The 25,072-nt window shown below is 43.8% G+C and overlaps 1 protein-coding gene across 3 annotated transcripts in view; it reads left to right on the top strand.

Moving 5' to 3' along the window:
- svild (supervillin d) overlaps nucleotides 1-25,072 on the top strand; it is a 110,940-nt gene that overhangs the window by 55,050 nt on the left and 30,818 nt on the right. For all 3 annotated transcript variants that reach the window (XM_024387060.2, XM_042305230.1, XM_024387061.2), the window contains 4 exons: nucleotides 7,872-7,986; nucleotides 13,785-14,102; nucleotides 14,590-14,837; nucleotides 15,182-15,311. In XM_024387060.2, the coding sequence (XP_024242828.1) occupies nucleotides 7,872-7,986; nucleotides 13,785-14,102; nucleotides 14,590-14,837; nucleotides 15,182-15,311 (811 nt within the window). The remainder of the gene's footprint in view (nucleotides 1-7,871; nucleotides 7,987-13,784; nucleotides 14,103-14,589; nucleotides 14,838-15,181; nucleotides 15,312-25,072) is intronic.

The following is a 25,072-nucleotide window of genomic DNA, read 5'->3' as shown; positions in this document are numbered from 1 at the left end:
TGCACAAAGTAGATGTCCTAACCGACTTGCCAAAACTATAGTTTGTTAACAAGACATTTGTGGAGTGGTTGAAAAATGAGTTTCATTGACTCCAACCTAAGTGTATGTAAACTTCCGACTTCAACTGTACATACACACACACAGACTGAACAAAAAAAATAAACATGTAAACTGTTGGTCCCATGTTGCAGCCAACATTTCCATATGGGCCCCATTAGGGAAACCCAACAGGGACCTAGAAAATGGGCTATCACACTTACTTACCTACATGGGTCACAGGTGTTTACCCAAATGGATGTGTATTGTGACCTGTATGGGCAATAAGTAGGCTGTACCATTTTTAAAAAATGTTTTATTATTCAATTGTGCTGTCCACCTGGGACGAAACTGTCTCCATGCACGACGCAGATGTTGTTGCCCGAGCAAGCTTTCTTGAGATGACAAAAGCATTTCTTTATAAAATAAATTAATATTTTTTATAGCACATGCTCAGATCAAATACAATGCAGGAACTCTGAATAAAGGGATAGTTAAATAAAATTACCAATGTGCACATTCGTTTCCTCACACTTTATACAATCCCAAAAATGTGCATGTCAGCAAATGAAGTTGTCACCGTGTTACCACTGTCAGGTCCTGACTCTCCTTCATCCGTGTCGGAGTCTGTCTACAGATCAGAATTTTCCTCTGCTTTTTTAAGTTAGACCCGGGTTTGTTCATAGGTAGCTGTGGAAATAAAACAAAGTATTTAGGCTACTGATCTAGTGCAACATTTCATATCCAGACTAAATGGACATCTTAACTGGGACCTAGTTGGGTTAACCTTTTGGGCCAGACATGGACAAACCCATGTGGGCTACAACATGGGTCCCTATTAGAGGTCGACCTATTAATCGTAATGGCCGATTAATTAGGGCCGATTTCAAGTTTTAATAACAATCGGAAATCGGTATTTTTGGGTGCCGATTTAGATTTTTTTTATACCTTTATTTAACTAGGCAAGTCAGTGAAGAACACATTCTTATTTTAAATGACGGCCTAGGAACGGTGGGTTAACTGCCTTGTCCAGGGGCAGAATGACAGATTTTCACCTTGTCAGCTCGGGGGATCCAATCTTGCAACCTTATAGTTAACTAGTCCAGCGCAATAACGACCTGCCTCTCTCTCGTTGCACTCCACAAGGAGCCTGCCTGTTACGCGAATGCAGTAAGCCAAGGTAAGTTGCTAGCTAGCATTAAACTTAACTTGTGATTATGATTGTTTTTTTGTAAGATAACTACACATGTTTGATGATATTACTAGATATTATCTATCGTGTCCTGCGTTGCATATAATCTGACTGAGCATACAAGTATCTAAGTATCTGACTGAGCGGTGGTAGGCAGAAGCAGGCGCGTAAATATTCATTCAAACAGCACTTTCGTGCGTTTTGCCAGCAGCTCTTCGTTGTGCGTCAAGCATTGCGCTGTTTATGACTTCAAGCCTATCAACTCCCGAGATGAGGCTGGTGTAAAAAAAAAATTCATCAGCATTCTGACCAAATGGCAGCCGTCATTCTGCTTCATTGTATTTGCCTCGGCAGCTACAAACATGGCTTGAAATTTGGACCGCGTATGCCAACAGCCGACAAATACAGCGAGTGCCGTGTAATTATCTACTGAGAAATATACACTCCCAAAGCACGACATAATCAACTCATTTAGTCTTTCACCCACCGGTCAAATCACTGTAGATGTACAATGTAGCTACAATCCCAACGTTTACTGTACTGTCTTTAATTTATCATTTTAAATTCCGTCACATTCCTCTCGCTCCTCAAAATATTGAATGCTCATGCGATTTCCCAAATGGAATCAAATTCATTTATATAGCCCTTCGTACATCAGCTGATATCTCAAAGTGCTGTACAGAAACCCAGCCTAAAACCCCAAACAGCAAACAATGCAGGTGTAGAAGCACTCCCTAGAAAGGCCAAAACCTAGGAAGAAACCTAGAGAGGAACCAGGCCAGTCCTCTTCTGGCTGTGCCGGGTGGAGATTATAACAGAACATGGCCAAGAAGTTCAAATGTTCATAAATGACCAGCATGGTCCAATAATAATAAGGCAGAACAGTTGAAACTGGAGCAGCAGCACGGCCAGGTGGACTGGGGACAGCAAGGAGTCATCATGTCAGGTAGTCCTGAGGCATGGTCCTAGGGCGAGAGAGAGAATTAGAGAGCGTACTTAAATTCACACAGGACACTGGATAGGACAGGAGAAGTACTCCAGATATAATAATCTGACCCTAGCCCCCGACACAAACTACTGCAGCATAAATAGGAGGCTGAGAAAGGAGGGGTCAGGAGACACTGTGGCCCCATCCGATGACACCCCCGGACAGGGCCAAACAGGAAGGATATAACCCCACCCACTTTGCCAAAGCACAGCCCCCACACCACTAGAGGGATAGAGGGAACCACCAACTTACCATCCTGAGACAAGGCCGAGTGTAGCCCACAAAGATCTCCGCCACGGCACAACCCAAGGGGGGCGCCAACCCAGACAGGAAGATCCCATCAGTGACTCAACCCACTCAAGTGACGCACCCCTCCTAAGGACGGTATGAAAGAGCCCTAGTAAGCCAGTGACTCAGCCCCTGTAATAGGGTTAGAGGCAGAGAATCCCAGTGGAAAGAGGAGAGATGCCAGGCAGAGATGGCAAGGGCGGTTCGTTGCTCCAGAGCCTTTCCGTTCACCTTCACACTCCTGGGCCAGACTACACTCAATCATATGACCCACTGGAGAGATCTTAAGTAAAGTCTTAAGTAAAGACTTAAAAGTTGAGACCGAGTTTGCGTCTCTCACATGGGTAGGCAGAACATTCCATAACAATGGAGCTCTATAGGAGAAAGCCCTGCCTCCAGCTGTTTGCTTAGAAATTCTAGGGACAATTAGGAGGCCTGCGTCTTGTGACCGTAGCGTACGTGTAGGTATGTACGGCAGGACCAAATCAGAGAGATCGGTAGGAGCAAGCCCATGTAATGCTTTGTAGATTAGCAGTAAAACCTTGAAGTCAGCCCTTGCCTTGACAGGATGCCAGTGTAGGGAGGCTAGCACTGGAGTAATATGATCAAATTTTTTGGTTCTAGTCAGGATTCTAGCAGCCGTATTTAGCACCAACTGAAGTTTATTTAGTGCTTTATCCGGGTAGCCGGAAAGTAGAGCATTGCAGTAGTTTAACCTAGAAGTGACAAAAGCGTGGATTAATTTTTCTGCATCATTTTTGGACAGAAATTTTCTGATTTTTGCAATGTTACGTAGATGGAAAAAAGCTGTCCTTGAAACAGTCTTGATATGCTCTTCAAAAGAGAGATCAGGGTCCAGAGTAATGCCGAGGTCCTTCACAGTTTTATTTAAGATGACTGTACAACTTTTAAGATTAATTGTCAGATTCAACAGAAGATCTCTTTGTTTCTTGGGACCTAGAACAAGCATCTCTGTTTTGTCTGAGTTTAAAAGTAGAAAGAAATAATTTGACACATTTGTTTACATCCCTGTTAGTGAGCATTTCTCTTTTGCCAAGGTCCACCTGACAGGTGTGGCATATCAAGAAGCTGATTAAAAATAATGATCATTACATAGGCACAACTTGTGCTGGGGACAATAAAAGACCACTCTAAAATGTGCAGTTTTGTCACACAACACAATGCCACAGATATCTCAACCGCAGACCACGTGTAACCACTCAAGCCCAGGACTTCGACATCTGGCTTCTTCACCTGTGGGATAGTCTGAGACCAGCCACCCGGACAGCTGATGAAACTGTGGGTTTGCACAACCGAAGGGTTTCTGCACAAACTGTCAGAAACCATCTCGGGGAAGCTTATCTCAGTGCTCGTCGTCCTCACTAGGGTCTAGACCTGACTGTAGCTATGCGTAGTAAACGACTTCAGTTGCCAAATGCTCACCTTTGATGGTCATGGGCACGCTGGAGAAGTGTGCTCTTCACGGAGGAATCCCAGTATCAACTGTACGGGGCAGATGGCAGACCACGTGAATGGCGTTGTGTGGGCGAGTGGTTTGCTGATGTCAACGTTGTGTACAGAGTGCCCCATGGTGGGGTTATGGTATGGGCAGGCATAAGCTACGGACAACGAACACAATTTCATTTTCTTGATGGCAATTTGAATGTACAGAGATACCTTGATGAGATCCTGAGGCCTATTGTCGTGCCATTCATCCGCCACGATCACCTCATTTTTCACCCATGTCGCAAGGATGTGTACACAATTCCAGGAAGCAGAACATTTCCCAGTTCTGAGTCTATCTTTAAATCTAACCTATTATCTGACCCATCACCTTATTCATCGCTGGCAAGAAGTGACGTCCCAAAAAACTATACAACACGTACCTTCCCCTCTATCCTTTTGGAATTTGACCAGTTCTACTGATTGTCTTCAGTTTCATTCTGAGACCAGCCACTAATATTATAGCTGTCAGGAATGTGTCAATATTCATACCTTTATAAATTCCACACACAACCTTGTTTCATTTACTTTCAGGTTACAGTGCATTCTGAAAGTATTCAGACCCCTTTTCCCCACATTTTGTTACATTACAGCTTTATTATACAATTTATATTATACAATTTCGTAAATGGTTTGTTTCCTCTTTAATCTACACACAATACCCCATAATGACAAAAAGGTTTTTATACATATTTGACAATTTATTAAAAAAACAACAAAAAAACTATTTCATTTACATAAGTATTCACACCCTTTACTCAGTACTTTGTTGAAGCACCTTTGGCAGCGACTTCAACCTGGAGTCTTCTTGGGTATGACGCAACAAACTTGGCACACCTGTATTTGGGGAGTTTCTCCCATTCTTCTCTACAGATCAGATGTTCAATTATATTTCCCTCGATCCTGACTAGTCTCCCAGTCCCTGCCTCTAAAAAACATCCTCACAGATGCTGCCAGCACCATGCTTCATCGTAGGGATGGTGCCAGGTTTCCTCCAGACGTGACGCTTGTCATTCAGGCCAAAGAATCATAAAACACGGGACAGGATGTTAAAAACTTTCCATTGTGCCAATAGATGGAATGCACTCGCATGATATTTGCTGTGATGTTGACAGAGTGGCATGGGAGGTTTATTTCTTAGACTGGGTTAAGATGTCAATTTTGGGACACATCCTCAGTGGTGTGCCTTCGAATCAGTGGGTGTTTCGGCCTTTAATCACGAAACACCCTCATCAAAGGTGGCCAGCTAAAGGGTGATCAAGCTGTCCCACGGGACTATGCAAGGCAGGGGCGTCCTCTTCCCTGAGCCAGCCCTACAGCTGACCGCATACCTCGTATGGCCTCCTCAAGTTGGAGGGATCTAAATTGGGTTCTCAGGTGGGGGTCATGAAGTTATAGCCCAGCAAGGGACCTTCCGTTTGATCCAGATCTACTGGCTGCCTCTTTCAGCTGCTTGAGAAACTGCTCTGACGAGCCTGTCCATGGATTCCAAGTTCTTTCAGCAACCTGATGGTGGAAGAAGCCACGAATCCTCTGCATCTGCTGCCAACTCTGTGTAACGCAGTTTCTTAGTAGGCCTCTCAACAGAGTTTTCCCACGGGACTGTGAGCTCTATGATGTACACAGCCTTTCGGGAAGGGGACCAGAGTACCATGTCTGGCCTAAGGTTGGTAGAAGCAATCTCAGGTGGAAAAATGAGTTGCTGGCCGATATCGACAAGCATCTTCCAGTCCCGGGCCATGGCTAGGTGTCCAGTTTCTGGCTTCGTAGGAGGCTGCTTGGGCCTTTTCTGTCCCTCTCGGATGAATGTTGTTGTTTTGACGGGATTGCTTGTTTTTGGAGGTAATGAATTGGTTGCACTCCTCTTGGTCCTGATTGTGCCTCCAGGTGTAGTGGCCTTGTGAGAGGCTGGTCTTGCAACCTGTCATTATATGCCTGAGAGTCACTGGAGCTGGGCAGAGGGGGTAGGTTGAGTCCTTGCCATACCATTGATGTAGATTTTTTGGTGATGGAAGCACATCATAAACAGCTCTTATGATGAAGCTGATGTTGCTTGCCTCCATTTGCCAAAGCTCACTCCAGTTGATCTTTCTCCTCTCCAGGCCTTCCCACTGCGTCCATTGCCCTTGTTTAGTAAGAGAGACAGCCTTTGCACTTCTTGCAGTCTCCTCCTCTCTGCGCACCTCCTCGACCACCAGCTTCCTGCGTTCAGATGTTGCCTTATGGAACGTTGGTTTGCTTGCTGCCAGGCCAAAGCCTCCTCTTCCATGCTGGGTATTCCCCACAATGTCTTGGTGTCTCAGGGCTGATGTTGCTTGCTGCACAGCCTTGGATGATGTCCATTTCTGTCCAGTTTGTAGGGGAGGTGCAGCCTTGCTAATGGTCTGGTCTTTGGAGTCCTTCAATGTCATCTGAAGTCTTACTTTAGAGCACTTGTAATCCTCCGTTAGAGGTAGTTCAAGGACCCCTTTGCCATAGAGGTCGATGTTACTCAGGCATCGTGGGACACCCAGCCATTTCTTCACGTATGAGGTAATGGTTCGCTCCATTTTCTCCACTGTTGTTATTGGGACCTCATAGACGGTGAGTGGCCACATTACCCGGGGGAGAAGTCCTAACTGTAGGCACCAAAGCTTGAGCTTCCCAGGCAGTAGGGTCTTGTTGATGTTCTCAAGACCGTCGGCGATGTCCTGCCTTACTTGCTGCACTTGATCTTTATCCCGGAGGCTTTCGTTGTACCATCTACCCAGGCTCTTGACGGATTGCTCAGACACCGTTGGTATCGGGTCATCTCCAATGCAGAACCTCACAGTAATATCTTGGTTTCATCAGACCAGGGAATCTTGTTTCTCATGGTCTGAGAGTCTTTAGGTGCCTTTTGGCAAACTCCAAGCCAGCTGTCGTGTCTCTTACTGAGGAGTGGCTTCTGTCTGGGCGCTCTACCTTCTGGAAAGTTTTACAATCTCCACAGAGGAACTCTGGAGCTCTGTGAGAGTAACTATCAGGTTCTTGGTCACCTCCCTGACCAAGGCCCTTCTCCCCCGATTGCTTAGTTTGGCCTGGCGGCCAGCTCTAGGAAGGAGTCTTGGTTGTTCCAAACTTCTTCCATTTAATAATGATAGAGGCCACTGTGTTCTTGGGGACCTTCATTGCTGAAGTCATTTTTTTGGTGCCCTTCCCCAGATCTGTGCCTCGACACAATCCTGTCTTGGACACAATTTCGTGTCTCATAGCAAATGGTCTGAATATTTATGTAAGATATTTATTCTAAAAAAATTATTGCTTTGTCATTTGGGTATTGTGTGTAGATTACATTTTTAAAAAGTGTTTTATTTATTTAAAAAAAAAAATAGAATAAGGCTGTAACGTAACAAAATGTTGAAAAAGTCACGGGGTCTGAATAAATTTCCCGAATGTACTGTATAGGCATAGAACACTGTGTTCTACCCACATTTATGGTGCTAGGAGTTATTTTTGAACAGGTTTTTCATTGAATTGAATATACATTTTAATGAATAAACATTGGAATTGTTGACACATACGCACTCACTCACTGATTATATTTTACATAGATTCTGTTATCAGAAGCCCTGAATGAGGCCAGTGCCACTATCAAATCAGAAGGGAAGGTACATTTAGTGCCCATGATAAACACAAATGACAGTCAGCCAGCCAAGGTGTCATAATAAAGGAGATAGTTGGTGCCAGTAATAAAAGTCCTGGTAGCCAACGTTTATCAATGCCATCCTCAATTGTATTTTCTCTGTCCATCATTGTCTCTCTCCCTACACTTTCCCTCCCTGTTTATTTCTCTATCTCGCTCGCTCTCTTCCTTTGTCTCTCGCTCTCTGTCTTTTTCTGCAGCCCTCCCAAGGAGGAAGAATCTAAAGGCTCAGAGATGCAGGAGGCTACAGACAAGCGCAGGTCGAAAGGGGAGCGCTCCCACACACAACCGGTCACTGAGTTTGAGGTGAAGAGGGTGAGTCTGTTTAAAAAATCTGGGTGATAGTGTGTTCTACTATAAGAGCAGTGTATGGGTGTATGCATGAGGATGTGTGTTAAAATTGGGATGAGTGTTCTTGATCAGTCTGTGGGGTATGCGTGAGAATTGGTTTGTGTGTATTTCAGGGTTGAGTTGTGTGACACAAAGATGGATTGAGCGTGTTCATGCTAAAAATACAGGTCTTGTGAATGGTAGCTACAGGCCAGGGTAGGTTTATTAGCAATGGAGTCTGCTTTTGAAGATGTATTGAAAAACGTCACGCTGTAGTTAACCTTTATCGTTGTTGCAATTCTTTCCCCTTTTTGTTCATTACTACCTTCAACTCCTCTCCTCTATTCCCCCTCTCCTTATTTCTCTCCGCCTCCTCCTTTCTTCACTTCCTTTTCCTCGTCCCATCTCGCTCTCGCTCTCTGTCGAATTCAAAATGCTTTAATTGGCATAAAGGACAAGGTCAGTGTTGCCAAAGCTAAGTGATTCATATTAAAGAATAGTAGCGCTAGTACTAAAGAAAGCAATACTAAATTAATGTATCTGTCTAATGCCCTTTTGTGGGGAAAAACTCATTCTCATTGATCATCCTTGAGATGTTTCTACAACTTGATTGGAGTCCACCTGTGGTAAAATCAATTGATTGGACATGATTTGGAAAGGCACACACCTGTCTATGTAAGGTCCCACAGTTGACAGTGCATGTCAGAGCAAAAACCAAGCCATGAGGTCGAAGAAATTGTCAGTAGAGCTCCGAGACAGGATTGTGTCGAGGCACAGATCTGGGGAACGGTACCAAAAAATGTCTGCAGCATTGAAGGTCCCCAAGAACACAGTGGCCTCCATTCTTAAATGGAAGAAGTTTGGAACCACCAAGACTCTCTTCCTAGAGCTGGCCGCCCGGCCAAACTGAGCAATCGGGGGAGAAGGGCCTTGGTCAGGGAGTTGACCAAGAACCCGAGGGTCACTCTGACAGAGCTCTGGATTTCCTCTGTGGAGATGGGAGAACCTTCCAGAAGGACAAACATCTATGCAGCACTCCACAAATAAGCCTTCATGGTAGAGAGGCCAGCCGGAAGGCCAGCCGGAAGCCACTCCTCAGTAAAAAGGCACCTAAAGGACTCTGACCATGAGAAACAAGTCTGATAAAACCAAGATTGAACTCTTGTACTCTGTCGGCGCCTTGTACTTCCGGCGCCGACAGAGATGGCCGCCTCGCTTCGCGTTCCTAGGAAACTATGCAGTTTTTTGTTTTTTTACGTGTTATTTCTTACACTAGTACCCCAGGTCATCTTAGGTTTCTTTACATACACCCGAGAAGAACTACTGAATATAAGATCAGCGTCAACTCACCATCAGTACGACCAAGAATATGTTTTCGCGATGCGGATCCTGTGTTCTGCCTTACAACCAGTGTAACCGAGTGGATCACATGCAGCGACCAAAAAAAAAACGACTCAGAAAAAGAGGGAAACGAAGCGGTCTTCTGGTCAGACTCCGGAGACGGGCACATCGTGCACCACTCCCCAGCATTCTTCTTGCCAATGTCCAGTCTCTTGACAACAAGGTTGATGAAATCCGAGCAAGGGTAGCATTCCAGAGGGACATCAGAGACTGTAACGTTCTCTGCTTCACGGAAACATGGCTAACTGGAGAGACGCAATCCGAAGCGGTGCAGCCAGCGGGTTTCTCCACGCATCGCGCCGACAGAAACAAACATCTCTCTGGTAAGAAGACGGGCGGGGGCGTATGCCTTATGGCCAACGTGACATGGTGTGATGAAGGAAACATACAGGAACTCAAATCCTTCTGTTCACCTGATTTAGAATTCCTCACAATCAAATGTAGACCGCATTACCTACCAAGAGAATTCTCTTCGATTATAATCACAGCCGTATATATCCCCCCCAAGCAGACACATCGATGGCTCTGAACGAACTTTATTTAACTCTCTGCAAACTGGAAACGATTTATCCGGAGGCTGCATTCATTGTAGCTGGGGATTTTAACAAGGCTAATCTGAAAACAAGACTCCCTAAATTTTATCAGCATATTGATTGCGCAACCAGGGGTGGAAAGACCCTGGATCATTGTTACTCTAACTTCCGCGACGCATATAAGGCCCTGCCCCGCCCCCTTTCGGAAAAGCTGACCACGACTCCATTTTGTTGATCCCTGCCTACAGACAGAAACTAAAACAAGAAGCTCCCACACTGAGGTCTGTCCAACGCTGGTCCGACCAAGCTGACTCCACACTCCAAGACTGCTTCCATCACGTGGACTGGGAGATGTTTCGTATTGCGTCAGACAACAACATTGACGAATACGCTGATACGGTGTGCGAGTTCATTAGAACGTGCGTTGAAGATGTCGTTCCCATAGCAACGATTAAAACATTCCCTAACCAGAAACCGTGGATTGATGGCAGCATTCGTGTGAAACTGAAGGCACGAACCACTGCTTTTAATCAGGGCAAGGTGTCTGGTAACATGACTGAATACAAACAGTGCAGCTATTCCCTCCGCAAGGCTATCAAACAAGCTAAGCGCCAGTACAGAGACAAAGTAGAATCTCAATTCAACGGCTCAGACACAAGAGGTATGTGGCAGGGTCTACAGTCAATCACGGACTACAGGAAGAAACCCAGCCCAGTCACGGACCAGGATGTCTTGCTCCCAGGCAGACTAAATAACTTTTTGCCCGCTTTGAGGACAATACAGTGCCACTGACACGGCCTGCAACGGAATCATGCGGTCTCTCCTTCACTGCAGCCGAAGTGAGTAAGACATTTAAACGTGTTAACCCTCGCAAGGCTGCAGGCCCAGACGGCATCCCCAGCCGCGCCCTCAGAGCATGCGCAGACCAGCTGGCCGGTGTGTTTACGGACATATTCAACCAATCCCTATACCAGTCTGCTGTTCCCACATGCTTCAAGAGGGCCACCATTGTTCCTGTTCCCAAGAAAGCTAAGGTAACTGAGCTAAACGACTACCGCCCGTAGCACTCACATCCGTCATCATGAAGTGCTTTGAGAGACTAGTCAAGGACCATATCACCTCCACCCTACCTGACACCCTTGACCCACTCCAATTTGCTTACCGCCCAAATAGGTCCACAGACGATGCAATCTCAACCACACTGCACACTGCCCTAACCCATCTGGACAAGAGGAATACCTATGTGAGAATGCTGTTCATCGACTACAGCTCGGCATTCAACACCATAGTACCCTCCAAGCTCGTCATCAAGCTCGAGACCCTGGGTCTCGACCCCGCCCTGTGCAACTGGGTACTGGACTTCCTGACGGGCCGCCCCCAGGTGGTGAGGGTAGGCAACAACATCTCCTCCCCGCTGATCCTCAACACTGGGGCCCCACAAGGGTGCGTTCTGAGCCCCCTCCTGTACTCCCTGTTCACCCACGACTGCGTGGCCATGCACGCCTCCAACTCAATCATCAAGTTTGCGGACGACACAACAGTGGTAGGCTTGATTACCAACAACGACGAGACGGCCTACAGGGAGGAGGTGAGGGCCCTCGGAGTGTGGTGTCAGGAAAATAACCTCACACTCTACGTCAACAAAACTAAGGAGATGATTGTGGACTTCAGGAAACAGCAGAGGGAACACCCCCCATCCACATCGATGGAACAGTAGTGGAGAGGGTAGCAAGTTTTAAGTTCCTCGGCATACACATCACAGACAAACTGAATTGGTCCACTCACACAGACAGCATCGTGAGGAAGGCGCAGCAGCGCCTCTTCAACCTCAGGAGGCTGAAGAAATTCGGCTTGTCACCAAAAGCACTCACAAACTTCTACAGATGCACAATCGAGAGCATCCTGGCGGGCTGTATCACCGCCTGGTATGGCAACTGCACCGCCCTCAACCGTAAGGCTCTCCAGAGGGTAGTGAGGTCTGCACAACGCATCACCGGGGCAAACTACCTGCCCTCCAGGACACCTACACCACCCGATGCTACAGGAAGGCCATAAAGATCATCAAGGACATCAACCACCCGAGCCACTGCCTGTTCACCCCGCTGTCATCCAGAAGGCGAGGTCAGTACAGGTGCATCAAAGCTGGGACCGAGAGACTGAAAAACAGCTTCTATCTCAAGGCCATCAGACTGTTAAACAGCCACCACTAACATTGAGTGGCTACTGCCAACACACTATCAATGACACTGACTCTACTCCAGCCACTTTAATCATGGGAATTGATGGGAAATGATGTAAATATATCACTAGCCACTTTAAACAATGCTACCTTATATAATGTTACTTACCCTACATTGTTCATCTCATATGCATACGTTGATACTGTACTCTATATCATCGACTGCATCCTTATGTAATACATGTATCACTAGCCACTTTAACTATGCCACTTGGTTTACATACTTATCTCATATGTATATACTGTACTCGATATCATCTACTGTATCTTGCCTATGCTGCTCTGTACCATCACTCATTCATATATCCTTATGTACATATTCTTTATCCCCTTATACTGTGTATAAGACAGTAGTTTTTTTTTGGAATTGTTAGTTAGATTACTTGCTCGTTATTACTGCATTGTCGGAACTAGAAGCACAAGCATTTCGCTACACTCGCATTAACATCTGCTAACCATGTGTATGTGACAAATAAAATTTGATTTGATTTGATTTGGCCTGAATGACAAGCGTCAAGTCTGGAGGAAACTAGTCAGGAAAACTAGTCAGGATCGAGGCAAAGATAAATGGAGCAAAGTACAGAGATCCCTGATGCCTTAAGTATTCAGACCCCTTTAATTTTTCTACATTTTGTTACATTACAGCCTTATTCTAAAATGGATTAAATCAAGATACCCCCATAAAGTCAAATTGGAAAGAAGGCACTAAAGTAATACTGCAAAAGAAATGGACAAATAAATTACTTTTTTTGTCCAGAATACAAAGTGTTACGTTTGGGGCAAATCCAACACTTCACTGAGTACCACTCTTCATATTGCATGCATCATGTTATGTGTATGCTTGTCCTCGGCAAGGATTACCCACTGGGCACAAACTGGTTGAATCAACATTATTTCTATGTCATTTCAACAAAATTAAGTTGAACCAACGTGGCATAGACATTGAATTGATATCTGTGCCAAGTAGGTAGGAAGATTTTTAGGATAAAAAGAAATGGAATAGAGCTAAGAACAGGCAAAATCCTAGAGGAAAACCTGGTGTCTACTTTTCATCAGACACTGGAAGATAAATTCACCTTTCAGCAGGACAGTAACCTAAAACACAAGGCCAAACATACACTGGAGTTTCTTACGAAGACGACATTGAATGTTCCTGAGTGGCCTAGTTAGTTTGGACTTAAATTGGCCTGAAAATCTATGGCAACAACCAACTTGACGGAGCTTGAGGAATTTTTTTTAAAGAATAATGGGCAAATATTGTACAATCCAGGTGTTCAAAGCTCTGAGACTTACCCAGAAAGACTGACCTCTGTAATTGCTGCCAAAGGTGATTCTAACATGTATTGACTCAGGTGGTTGAGTAATTATCTAAACAAGATTATATAAATGTTTTATTTTCAATAAAAAAATGAAGTTAACATTTTTCTTCAGCTTTGACATTTTATTTTGTATAGATCCTTGACAAAAAATCAATTTGAATCCCACTTTGTAAAAAAACATGTTTTTAATTTCTTTGGCTAACCATTGTAAACTTTAGATGTTGTAATTTCAGTTAGGTTTTCTGATTCATAATTCGATAATTCCCTTGTTCCTCCCTCCCCCCTGTCCAGCTCTCGTCCTCCAGTTCCCCCCTACCCCTCTCCGACCAAACACCATACCCCGGAAGCAAGGACGAAGAGGACAAGTCCCCTATACCCTCCCAGCCTGTCTTGCTGCAGCGCCAAGACTCGGGCACCCGCAGCGGCATCAAGGGCATCCTCAAAAAGAGTCGTTCCACTAGTGTCGAGTCGGACTACAGTGAGGGAGGAACCCCTGAAAGCACCCCCACCACCGGGGTGGTCCGACAAACCAGCGTAACCCTGAGCCACCCCGAGAGCGACGAGGAAGATGAGGAGAAAACAGAGGAGGTGGAGGAAGAGGAGGATGAGGTGTGTTTTCTCACTTCTTAGTATGTGAAACAGTTTGAGGATCTGAATGTATACACATCTCTATATAATCTCCATTGAACATGTGTTTTAGTCTAGGACTGGGCTCAATCTGTACCTGGGAAATTGGCCCTATGCAATATAGTGTGCACACTAGTTTTCCCACTATGAGCATCTGGAATATGTGAAATACTTTCTTTCAGTTGAATGACTGTATAATAGATAAATCGCCCATAGTCGGTTCAAATTGCTAGAGCAAATTGTTCCGACGATAATAACCACCAGAGGGGCGAAATCGTCTTGAGAAATGTTGGTTTCAATCAGGACTAAAAGATGACCCCGACATCCGCTTTATAGAGCTGCAATCCGGTGGCGGATAATGGTTGCAATTGAGATCAGCTGTGCGGGTGATTTTTTTTATTTTTTTTAAGCATGTGTTGATGGTTTAACGAGCGATCAGCCCAATCAATAATTATTGTTGTTATTTCAGGAAGATGAGACGATAGTGGACGATAGCCCTGACGGAGGGTGTTTCAGTACCCCCCGGATGCAGAGGGGCAGTGGGCGTGGTGGTAGCAGTAGTTCAGCGGAGGACCTCCAGAGCCGGACCCCCTCTCCAGACGAGAGCCTGGGGGAGGAAGAGATGGAGAAGATGTCGTCGTTGGACACGGAAGATGGAGAGGATCAGGATGTGGATAGCAGTCTGGACAGCAGTGTGGGGTCATCCCTGAAAGAGAGGTGCAGAAGGGGAAATTCAAACGCATGCACACAAGTGTTTTCGTTTTGTAGACATCGCCTACCTATCATAAAACAAATGACTGATACAGGTCTGCGCACTTCATACAGGGAGATTTACAGCATTTCTACCTCTACAGTGTATTTTGTATAAACATACTGTACGATGCATATTCTATGATATTGTATAAATAAGATATATATTATTGCGATTCAGATGTAGTCCTTCACACTTTGTGTTACTCTGTTTGAAATGTGTTACTCTGTTTGAAAAATAGCCTATACATTACATGTGATTTTCTTTGCTAGTAAGGCCTACATTGACTGCCTTCCTCTCCTTCTCCCAGGCTAGCTGAATTGAGCAGTGGTGAGGAGGAGTGGAAGGCCAAGCTGAAGAAGCCCAAGGATCTGGTGCAGAAGTCCCTGGCTGACCGTTTCAACCAGCTCCAGGACTCTGGAGATGCCTGGAAGAAGAAGGTAAGTCTGGGCCTCTGAGTCACTCTATACAGGGTATTGGAGCTGTTTGTGAGGAATGAGGCTGGATTTGGGCTTTGGAGGGTTGGAGAAACTCTGGGTCTGACAAGGTTAAGGACTGGAGGCCTCTGAAGCCTGGGCCTTTAGTAGTGATCACAACCCAGGAAATGTGACCTGTCTGTAAAGACTGACTCGGCCTGGGTTTTGTGGTGGAAATGTGCTGATTCAGTTTGCCTTCCTGTGTGTGGTGATAACAAGAGTAGGGTGGGAAAGAGGAGGAAGACGACGAGAGTGTAGTAGGGTGGGGGGAGGTTGAGGGTGAGTGTGGCTAGGGAAGGGAGGGGAAGGAAAGGGGGAAGTGTGGTGGGGTGGGTGGGGAGGAGATGTAATGTGGGGAGGGAGATTTGGAAGTGGTTGGGCGATGAGGCCAAATCCAGGGCCTAGCCATGCAGCCTCCCAGAGAAAGACGCACTCGTAAAAATAAAATACCACGCAGTACAGGGTGTTTCCTGTGGCTCTCCTCTCCTCCCGCGAGCTGGTCTACTTCCTGTTTCTCCCTTTATTTGTCTTTTTCTCTTTCTGTCCTACACGTACATACACACACACACACACGCGCCCTCTCCCTGTCTCTCACTAATAGAAATAAGAAATTAAAGTTCTCTCTGTACTTTTCTGTGCTACACACACATGCTCTCTCACACACAGAAACAAAAGTGTAGTTTCCTGCTCATATAAAATATACAAAAACACATGCTCAGTCTCTCCTTCCTCTCTCTCATTCATACTCTTTTTCCATCTCTCTCTTTCACTCACGCCAAACTCCCTTACCTAATCTATCTCTGTCTCTACCTCACTCAACATATCATGTGCTCTCCCTATCCTTTTTGTTTTCCAACTCTGAATGCATCATCATGTTACTCATTTATATAACGTTTGTGGCACGCATTTGTGGGACTCTTCACAAATCGCCAGAACATTTCAATAGGACACTAGAAATGATGTAATCTTTATTCATATGGATGGAACATCTTTCTAGGCTTCAACGTGAGACAAATCACGAAGGGTTTACTGGTTATGGTGAAGCTTCCATCCGAGAGTAGCTGTCATCTTCCCTATAAATACACTCTTAGCCTGAAAATCCCATCTCAAGTGTTCACCGGGAGCCAAAGCATTCTCAACACAAATCCCAGATACATTCAATTGGGCTCCAGAAATGATGTAATCTTCCTTTATACAGACGGTCCCTTTACTATTTTTATGTCAAGTTTATTTAACCATGTAGTTCCATTGAGGTCAGAAGACCTATTTCCCAAGGGAGACCGGACAATTTATTCAATTTATGTCTGTAATTTGTGGATAAATCCACAGTTAACCTAAAAAGTGCATCGGAGGCATTCACTGACAGCTCAGAAACGTCCCAGGAAAGAAGTATGCAAAGCTTCCAAATATGCCTGTGGATTTCTTCCTTTAATCCATCTGAGGTCATTACTGATGAATTGGACTGGAACCCATCATGCTGCAGCTGTCAGCATTGCAGAGAGAGAGGGAGCACAAGTTTATAAGGAGGTTATCTCCCACCAGAGCCAAGGTTAGGAATGTGAATGGGGACCATGTTGACACCACAAGTAAGAGGTAAGCATGCCAATTAGAATTTGGTGCCAACATGGAGGACTAGTTGTGTGTTTATGGCTCTGGTTTGGTGGTGCCCCTGATATGAGAATGTGGAGGTCTGGAGGGTGCCAGTGTTTCCCCTACTATAGTTTAGCTATTGCCCCCCCGCCTGAAAGAGTTTGGCTTCCATTGGTATCAATTTATCATTTTGATACCAAATTTGACTCTGAATGCATGAAAACTGTCAATTGAAATCAATAAAAACAAAACTATTGAGTGGGGGTGAGGTGCAACAGAGCTAGGAGGGGGGACATGAAATCTATTCAATCAATAAAGTTGATTCAAAACAATGAAATACTTCACCAGCACACAAGTTGTGTCCCTCATCTTGGGTGAATATAATGGTGAAAATCATAGTTCCAGATGCTCAATTTTTTTAAACTCGAGGTAGCACCTTTAGTTTTCCAGGCACACATTTAGGAAAAACAGGAACTGTCCTCTGAGTCGCTGTGGAACCGAGCCGGAACAGATGTTGTTTCTCTTTCGCCGTCATCAGGAGAATGGGGCATGGAACATACACCACCGCCACCTTCTCTCACAAGCTACAGATGTTTCCTGCTAGCGCAACATTTTCCACTCCGGTGTTATTTTTTAATTTCTAATTTTTTAAAGGCTATTGAAAAAAACATTTGTTGGAGTGTATGAGTGACACTGATTTGTATGTGGCTGTCACTTGTTAGTGTACTCGACATGCAAAGTTCTACTGTCATTCAGTGGAGTAATCTTTTGTAGCGAAAATGCTAGTTCTCATCTTGAATTCCAATGTGACTTGTTGCTGGGGTCATACTTGACCAGAGCTTTGAAATATTCAGTGTTCCCGAATACTTTTGTGTAGATAAGATGGGTACTCCAGACTCGTTATGTTCCCCTCTACCTGAAATAATTGGACCTATATTGGTTACATTGAAATGTTACTTTAAAGTGGACCTGGATAATTTTATGGTGGCTTTGCGGTGCCCCGCCTGGGAAATAATTTAGCTAGGAGAAACACTGGCGAATACTTTTATCCTTTTTTTTTTTTTTACATCAGCAAAGACCACAAAACCTATGAAATTCATTCTCACCTCCCCCAACCTACAGTAAACCTGTACAAGTTTCCCCTCTCGCCAGTAACTGGAGGTCTGCCTGACATCTGTCGACTAGGCTATAATGTTAGACGGATTGGTTGTTTAGCAACCAAACAGATGCGTGCACAACTATGGGGCAAAACAGATGGGGTTGGCTTAGATTGTTGATAACATGTCAACTATATTTTGTCTCCAATTTTTATTGAAAACATAAATACATTTGCACATTGAGCACTGGTCTCTCAAATAACGTTAGCGTTAGTTTAGCTAGCTAGCAAATTGTAGCCATATTAGCATAGACATGGAATCAAGAACAAGATCAAACGAATTGAAACAACCCACTTTCTATTCACCAAATGGCAGTTTTTTTGTCATTGTTGCTAGCTGGCCATCTAGAATCATAACACACATGTTCTGCCCCTTTGAAGTGAGTGCATCGTTTTCGTGACGACGTCAGGTAAACCCATCTATAACATCCTTAGAGTGGAAAAAATAAATGTAATGACATTTAGTACTCACAGTGCTGCCTCCAGTGCCATAACAGTGAGCTCACCACAGCGATGTGTGCAACCCACCCCACTCCCACCTGCCCGGGCTTGGGATTGCTTGGATGTTTGTTCCTCTGAATCAAAATAGCAGAAACAGTCTCGTCTGTGGAGATGAAAGACGAGAGCCATATGCTCGGTCTGCGAGAGGAAAGGGTCGAGTCTGTCTTAGAATGCATCTGTTTTGTAGATTCTGCTATATTCGTTAGGAGAACCTGGGTAACCATATACTTAAAGCCTACAGGTATTATGCATTATTACTTTGTCATGAGCATGCACGAGCCTCTTATCTCATACTGATCCTGACTAAATGCTGATACATAGGGACTTAGAATATTATAAGTCTTATTATGCGATTTTATAAAGACATGCGTACGTACTTATAACAAGTTTATTAAGCATTATACCTGCAGGCTTACTAAAGTGTTACCAAAGCCTACAGGCCTTAACCCCAAATGGGAAGGATGGGCACCATCTAATTATGTATCCCCCTCTTCTCACTGAATAGGTCCACCTTTTCACCTCCCTCTCTCTTTTCCCCTCGCTCTTCCGGCATTCCCTCATAGGTTGGGAATGACTCCTGTTGCTTCTCTGCACGGTCTCAAAACCCAATTTCCTCCCACTCCAGCTGTGGTCTCGCCGGATATTAAGGATGACCCACCCCCACCCCCATCTCTCCTCTCTTCTTCCCCTGCTTCCACCTCAAGACCCTTTCCTCATCTCTGTATGATACCCTGCCTGTTCTGTCAACCGTACACACTGACAAGTCAGTAGTAATCAGGTGAGTTACTAGGAGTCTGTGTGGGCACGTGCTTGTGTTTGCGTGTGTGTGTACACCTAGTGTGTGTGCAAGCTTGTATGTACAGTACCAGTCAAAAGTTTGGACACACTTTCTCATTCCAGGTTTTTTTTCTTTATTTTTTAAAATAATTTTCTACATTTTAGAATAATAGTGAAGACATCAAAACTATGAAATAACATATGGAATCATGTAGTAAGCAAAAAAAACAAATCAAAATATGAGATACTTCAAAGTAGCCACCCTTTGCCTTGATGACAGCTTTGCACAATATTGGCATTCTCTCAACCAGCTTCATGAGGTAGTCAACGGTAATGCATTTCAATTAACAGGTGTGCCTTGTTAAAAGTTCATTTGTGTAATTTATTTCCTCAATGTGTTTGAGCTAATCAGTTGTGTTGTGACAAGGTAGGGTTGGCATGCAGACGATAGCCCTAGTTGACATGAAGGTCAGTCAACCTGGAAAATCTCAAGAACTTTGAAAGTTTCTTCAAGTGCAGTTGCGAAAACCATCAAGCGCTATGCTACTGTTATTTTTCACTGCCTTTTTACGTTTTTTATTTCTTTACTTACCTATTGTTCACCTAATACCTTTTTTGCACTATTAGTTAGAGCCTATAAGTAAGCATTTCACTGTAAGGTCTACCTGTTGTATTCGGCGAACGTGGTAAATAAACTTTGATTTGATGAAGCTGGCTCTCATGAGGACTGCCGTAGGAAAGGAAGACCCATAGTAACTTCTGCTGCAGAGGATAAGTTCATTAGAGTTACCAGCCTTAGAAATTGCTGCCCAAATAAATGCTTCACAGAGCTCAAGTAACAGACATATCTCGACATCAACTGTTCAGAGGAGACTGAATCAGGCCTTCATGGTCGAATTGCTGCATAGAAACCCCTACTAAATGACACCAATTATAAGAAGAGACTTGCTTGGGCCAGGAAACACGAGTAATGGACATTAGACTGGTGGATATCTATTGTTTGGTCTGATGAGACCAAATTAGAGATTTTTTGGTACCAATCGCCGCGTCTTTGTGAGATGCAGAATAGATGAATGGATGATCTCCGCATGTGTGGTTCCCACCGTGAAGCATGGAGGAGGTGGTGTGGGGGTGCTTTGCTGGTGACACTGTCAGTGATGTATTTAGAATTCAAGTGGCTACTTTAACCAGCATGGCTACCACAGCATTCTGCAGCATTACGCCATCCCATCTGGTTTGAGCTTAGTGCGACTATCATTGGTTTTTCAATAGGACAATGACCCAACACACCTCCAGGCTGTGTAAGGGCTATTTAACAAAGGAGAGTGACGGAGTGCTGGTTGAGAGAATGCCACGAGTATGCAAAGCTGTCATCAAGGCAAAGGGTGGCTACTTTGAAGAATCTATTATATATTTTGTTTTGTTTAACACTTTTTTTGGTTACTACATGATTCCATATGTGTTATTTCATAGTTTTGATGTCTTCACTATTATTTGTGTGTGTGTGTGTGTGTGTAGGGTTGGGCGATGTGGCCAAAATAACATTTCACAAGATTTGTTTAACTTACTGTATGTTGACAGTAAGTCTTTGAATTATACAATTTCTAGGGTGGCAACACACACGTGATTTCAATGGGTATTTCTCCATTCTGATTTGTTTTTATACCGTTCAATCCAACTTCAACCCCAAACATTTTATCACTTTTATCAATTTCCTACGCTTTTATTATAATTTCCTCAGTGCCACTTAGAGCTGCATGAAATGGGCAAAATATATAGGTGTAGTTTATTGGTGTACTGTTGGAATCATGAAAATAGAATGATTATTGTAGATCAATAGTTACAATATAGTGGGCAGCACTTTGAGTACATTGTTTGACATGATGACAAATTAACAAGTCAGGGAGAAATTATTGTGAAAAGGTAGGAACCAAAGTGTTTGTCATCGTTTCCCAGGGGGCCCTATACGATGGTACATTCCCCTTTGATGTAGCTAACTAGCTAACATATTCATGCTTCGCCTATTTCTCTCTGATTTAGTAGATACTGTTACACAGAAATGCTGATCTTGGCCTATACCAGCACTGGTTTCAGGCTGTATTAGCCATCTAAGTTTAAAGAGCTCTAGCACCTCGGACTCAGTGAGAAACTTTGTAGCTGGGAAGGGGAATAAGAGGGAGGAGCATTGGAGAGGGTCGCTTTAGAAGGGGTGGGAGATTAGGAAATGTTGGACAGACAAGGAGGCATGGCAGAGTCAAATAGGAATCCTGACTTAATGAAGTGGTGATTAAAGAGCTCAGCCATGTGCTCCTTGTCAGTAACAACCACATCATCAACATTAAGGGACATGGGCAGCTGTGAGGAGGAGGGTTTATTCTCCAGGTCTTTAACCGTTTTCCAGAAATTCTTGGGTTTAGACCCACAGAGGGAGAAGTGCTCCTTAAAGTAACTAACTTTGGCCTTCCAGATAGCCTGAGTGCACTTATTTTTAATTTGCCTGAATGAGAGCCAGTCAGCCTGAGTGCTTGTGCCGAGCGATTTTCCAAATGGAATTCTTGAAGTGGAGTAACCCTGCCAGATCACGGTTTAACCAGGGGCTGAACCTGTTTTTAATTCTAATTTTCTTTATGGGAGCGTATTTGTTAACGATACTTCTGAAAATATCAAAAAGAAGGTCCAATCGTCTTTGACAGAGGGAATTAAGCTGATTCTATACCAATTTACAGGGGCCAGGTCATGAAGGCTGGCTTGCTCATGAAAGTTTTTTTTAAGTGTCTATGACAAATCAGGACAGGTCGTTTCACTGAGCTGCCATTACAAACACCAGCTGTCAAACAGTGATCACGAAGGTTATTACAGATACACCAGACTGATACCTATCAGGATTATTTGTAAGGATAACATCAAGGAGAGTAGCCTTTTCTGGGTGTTTGGAGTCCTACCTTGTGGGATTGGTAATAATCTGACAAAGATTTAGGGAGTCCCATTGCTTTAGGACTTGGTCAGGTGGTTTAAGCATGCCCCAGTTTAGGTCTCACCAAGCAGGACAAATTCAGACTTAGTGTAAGGGGCCAGGAGAGCGCTTAGGTCATTTAGGGCACAGGCCGGTGCTGATGGTGGCCGATAACACCCAGCAAGAGTTAACAAAGAGTTATTTGAAAGTTTAATGTGTAAAACCAGCAAATCAAATTCTTTGAGGACAGACTTGGTGGAGACAACCGAGCACTGAAGGTGTTCCTTGGTAAACATTGCCACTCCACCACCTTTGGAAGATCTGTCTTGCCGAAAAATGTTATAAGCAGAAAGGTTAACATCAGTGTTCAAAACAATCTTATTTAACCACGTCTCAGTAATGACCAACAAATCAGGATTGGAACTGTGAATGTACTTTGTTTTGCGAAAAGTGCAAATCAATCCCAGAACAACAGCAAAGGACCTTGTGAAGATGCTGTAGGAAATGGGTACAAAAGTATCTATATCCACAGTAAAACAAATCCTATATCGACATTACCTGAAAGGCCGCGCAGCAAGGAAGAAGCCACTGCTCCAAAACCGCCATAAAAAAAGCCAGACTACGGTTTGCAACTGCACATGGGGACAAAGATCGTACTTTTTGGAGAAATGTTATCTGGTCTAATGAAACAAAAATAGAACTGTTTGGCCATAATGACCATCATTATGTTCGGAGGAAAAAGGGGGAGGCTTGCAAGCTGAAGAACACCAACCCAACCGTGAAGCACAGGGGTGGCAGCATCATGTTGTGGGGGTCCTTTGCTGCAGTAGAGACTGGTGCACTTCACAAAATAGATGGCATCTTGAGGATGGAAAATTATGAGGATTTACTGAAGCAACATCTCAAGACATCAGTCAGAAATTTAAAGCTTGGTCACAAATGGGTCTTCCAAATGGACAATGACCCCAAGCATACTTCCAAAGTTGTGGCAAAATGGCTTAAGGACAACAGAGTCAAGGTATTGGAGTGGCCGTCACAAAGCCCTGACCTCAATCCTATAGAAAATGTTTGGGCAGAACTGAAAAAGCGTGTGTGAGCAAGGAGGCGTACAAACCTGACTTGGTTACACCAGCTCTGTCAGGAGGAATAGGCCAACTTTCACCCAACTTATTGTGGGAAGGCTACCCGAAACGTTTGACCCAAGCTAAACAATTTAAAGGCAATGCTACCAAATACTAATTGACTGTATGTAAACTTCTGACCGACTGGGAATGTGATGAAAGAAATAAAAGCTGAAATAAATAATTCTCCTATTTATTCTGACATTTCACGTTCTTAAAATAAAGTGGTAATTCTAACTCACCTAAAACAGGGAATATTTACTGTGATTATATGTCAGGAATTGTGAAAAACAGTTTAAATGTATTTGGTTAAGGTGTATGTAAACTTCCGACTTCAACTGTGTATGTGTATAACTTGATCTGAAACTGTGTGGTGCCTGGCCTTGTATAGTATTCAGGCTACCTCTATTTATGCAATCCTAAGGTACTATGCCTTCTGCTGACATTTTTTAAAAACATTCCAAATGACAACAAATGTGTTATGATAGATTTTCATCAAGAAATCTTCAAGGCCCTGTAATATCCATGATGGTCATTTTTCTTCTCTAAAGTAATAATGGAAATGGCAATCTTTTATTAAAAAAAATGTTTTTGGAATCAACCAAACCTTTCCTTCAAAATGCCTATCCATGTTTTGACCCAAGACTTTCAAATATGTTGGGTGTGACACACCCAGGTGTGGGTGTGTCAAGTGTGGGGAAGTGATTTAATATGGAGCTTTGGGGCCTGAAACCTTCTCTTTTATGTCTCCATAAAGACATTTTAGTTGTCAGCTAAAGCTGAACAGTTTTAGTCATTCTGTTTATTTCTCGTAATTCAGTTCCTTTTGACTAATTCAATGTCTATATATCTTGGTATATTTCTATATAATATCAACTTTCTCAATAATCTAGATTGGGACCAATACATTACATATCTACCTTACTCCAGTTTTCTGGACACATTTAGCTTGTACTGGACTAAACAACATGCTCAAATGGGAAATCTCCATTGAAAATGCTTTTTAGTCCAGGATTAGGCTTAATCTGGGATGCCGGCCCTGTGTGTTTAGGTTGGTACTCTATTGTTGAATGTATCAGTGAGTCAGCAGGCTTAGTTGCTTCCTAGTTTTCAGCTGAACAAAAACTAATGCAGACTTTGACAGGCCAGGTGGTTCTAGGAGGAGTCCTTTTGATCTACTGTATGTATGTTTAACATATGATTGATTCCATTCTCCGCGTGGCGCTAGGCAACATTCCCTCGACGTTCATTCAATCATTTGTAGCCTGTTTTACGTTTCACAATTTTCACAATTAGCTTTTAACTGGAGTAAATTAACTGGAGTAAATTAGCGAGATTAAATATTATCACATCGTTATTTTCTAATGAGTGGATAACAATTGGCATTTTGAAACCATGCAGTCTCCCGAAAGGCGTTTTGTTATTTTGTCTCACAGCTCACACACACACACACACCATTGTACTGTACTCAGCCATTGGAAATCAAGCCAAGGCCATAAAATGCATCACGGATATTTAATATCATGAATTACTGTGCAACAGCTCGTGGGACTTGTGCCTGGTAAATTCCACAGTAATTCATTTTAATGATGAAATTTAGGTGCAGAAACAGCAATGGCAATGAAGC

This window comes from Oncorhynchus tshawytscha, linkage group LG24 (assembly GCF_018296145.1).
Source record: "Oncorhynchus tshawytscha isolate Ot180627B linkage group LG24, Otsh_v2.0, whole genome shotgun sequence".
NCBI lineage: Eukaryota > Metazoa > Chordata > Actinopteri > Salmoniformes > Salmonidae > Oncorhynchus > Oncorhynchus tshawytscha.
This window is presented reverse-complemented; position numbering and strand designations above follow the sequence as displayed.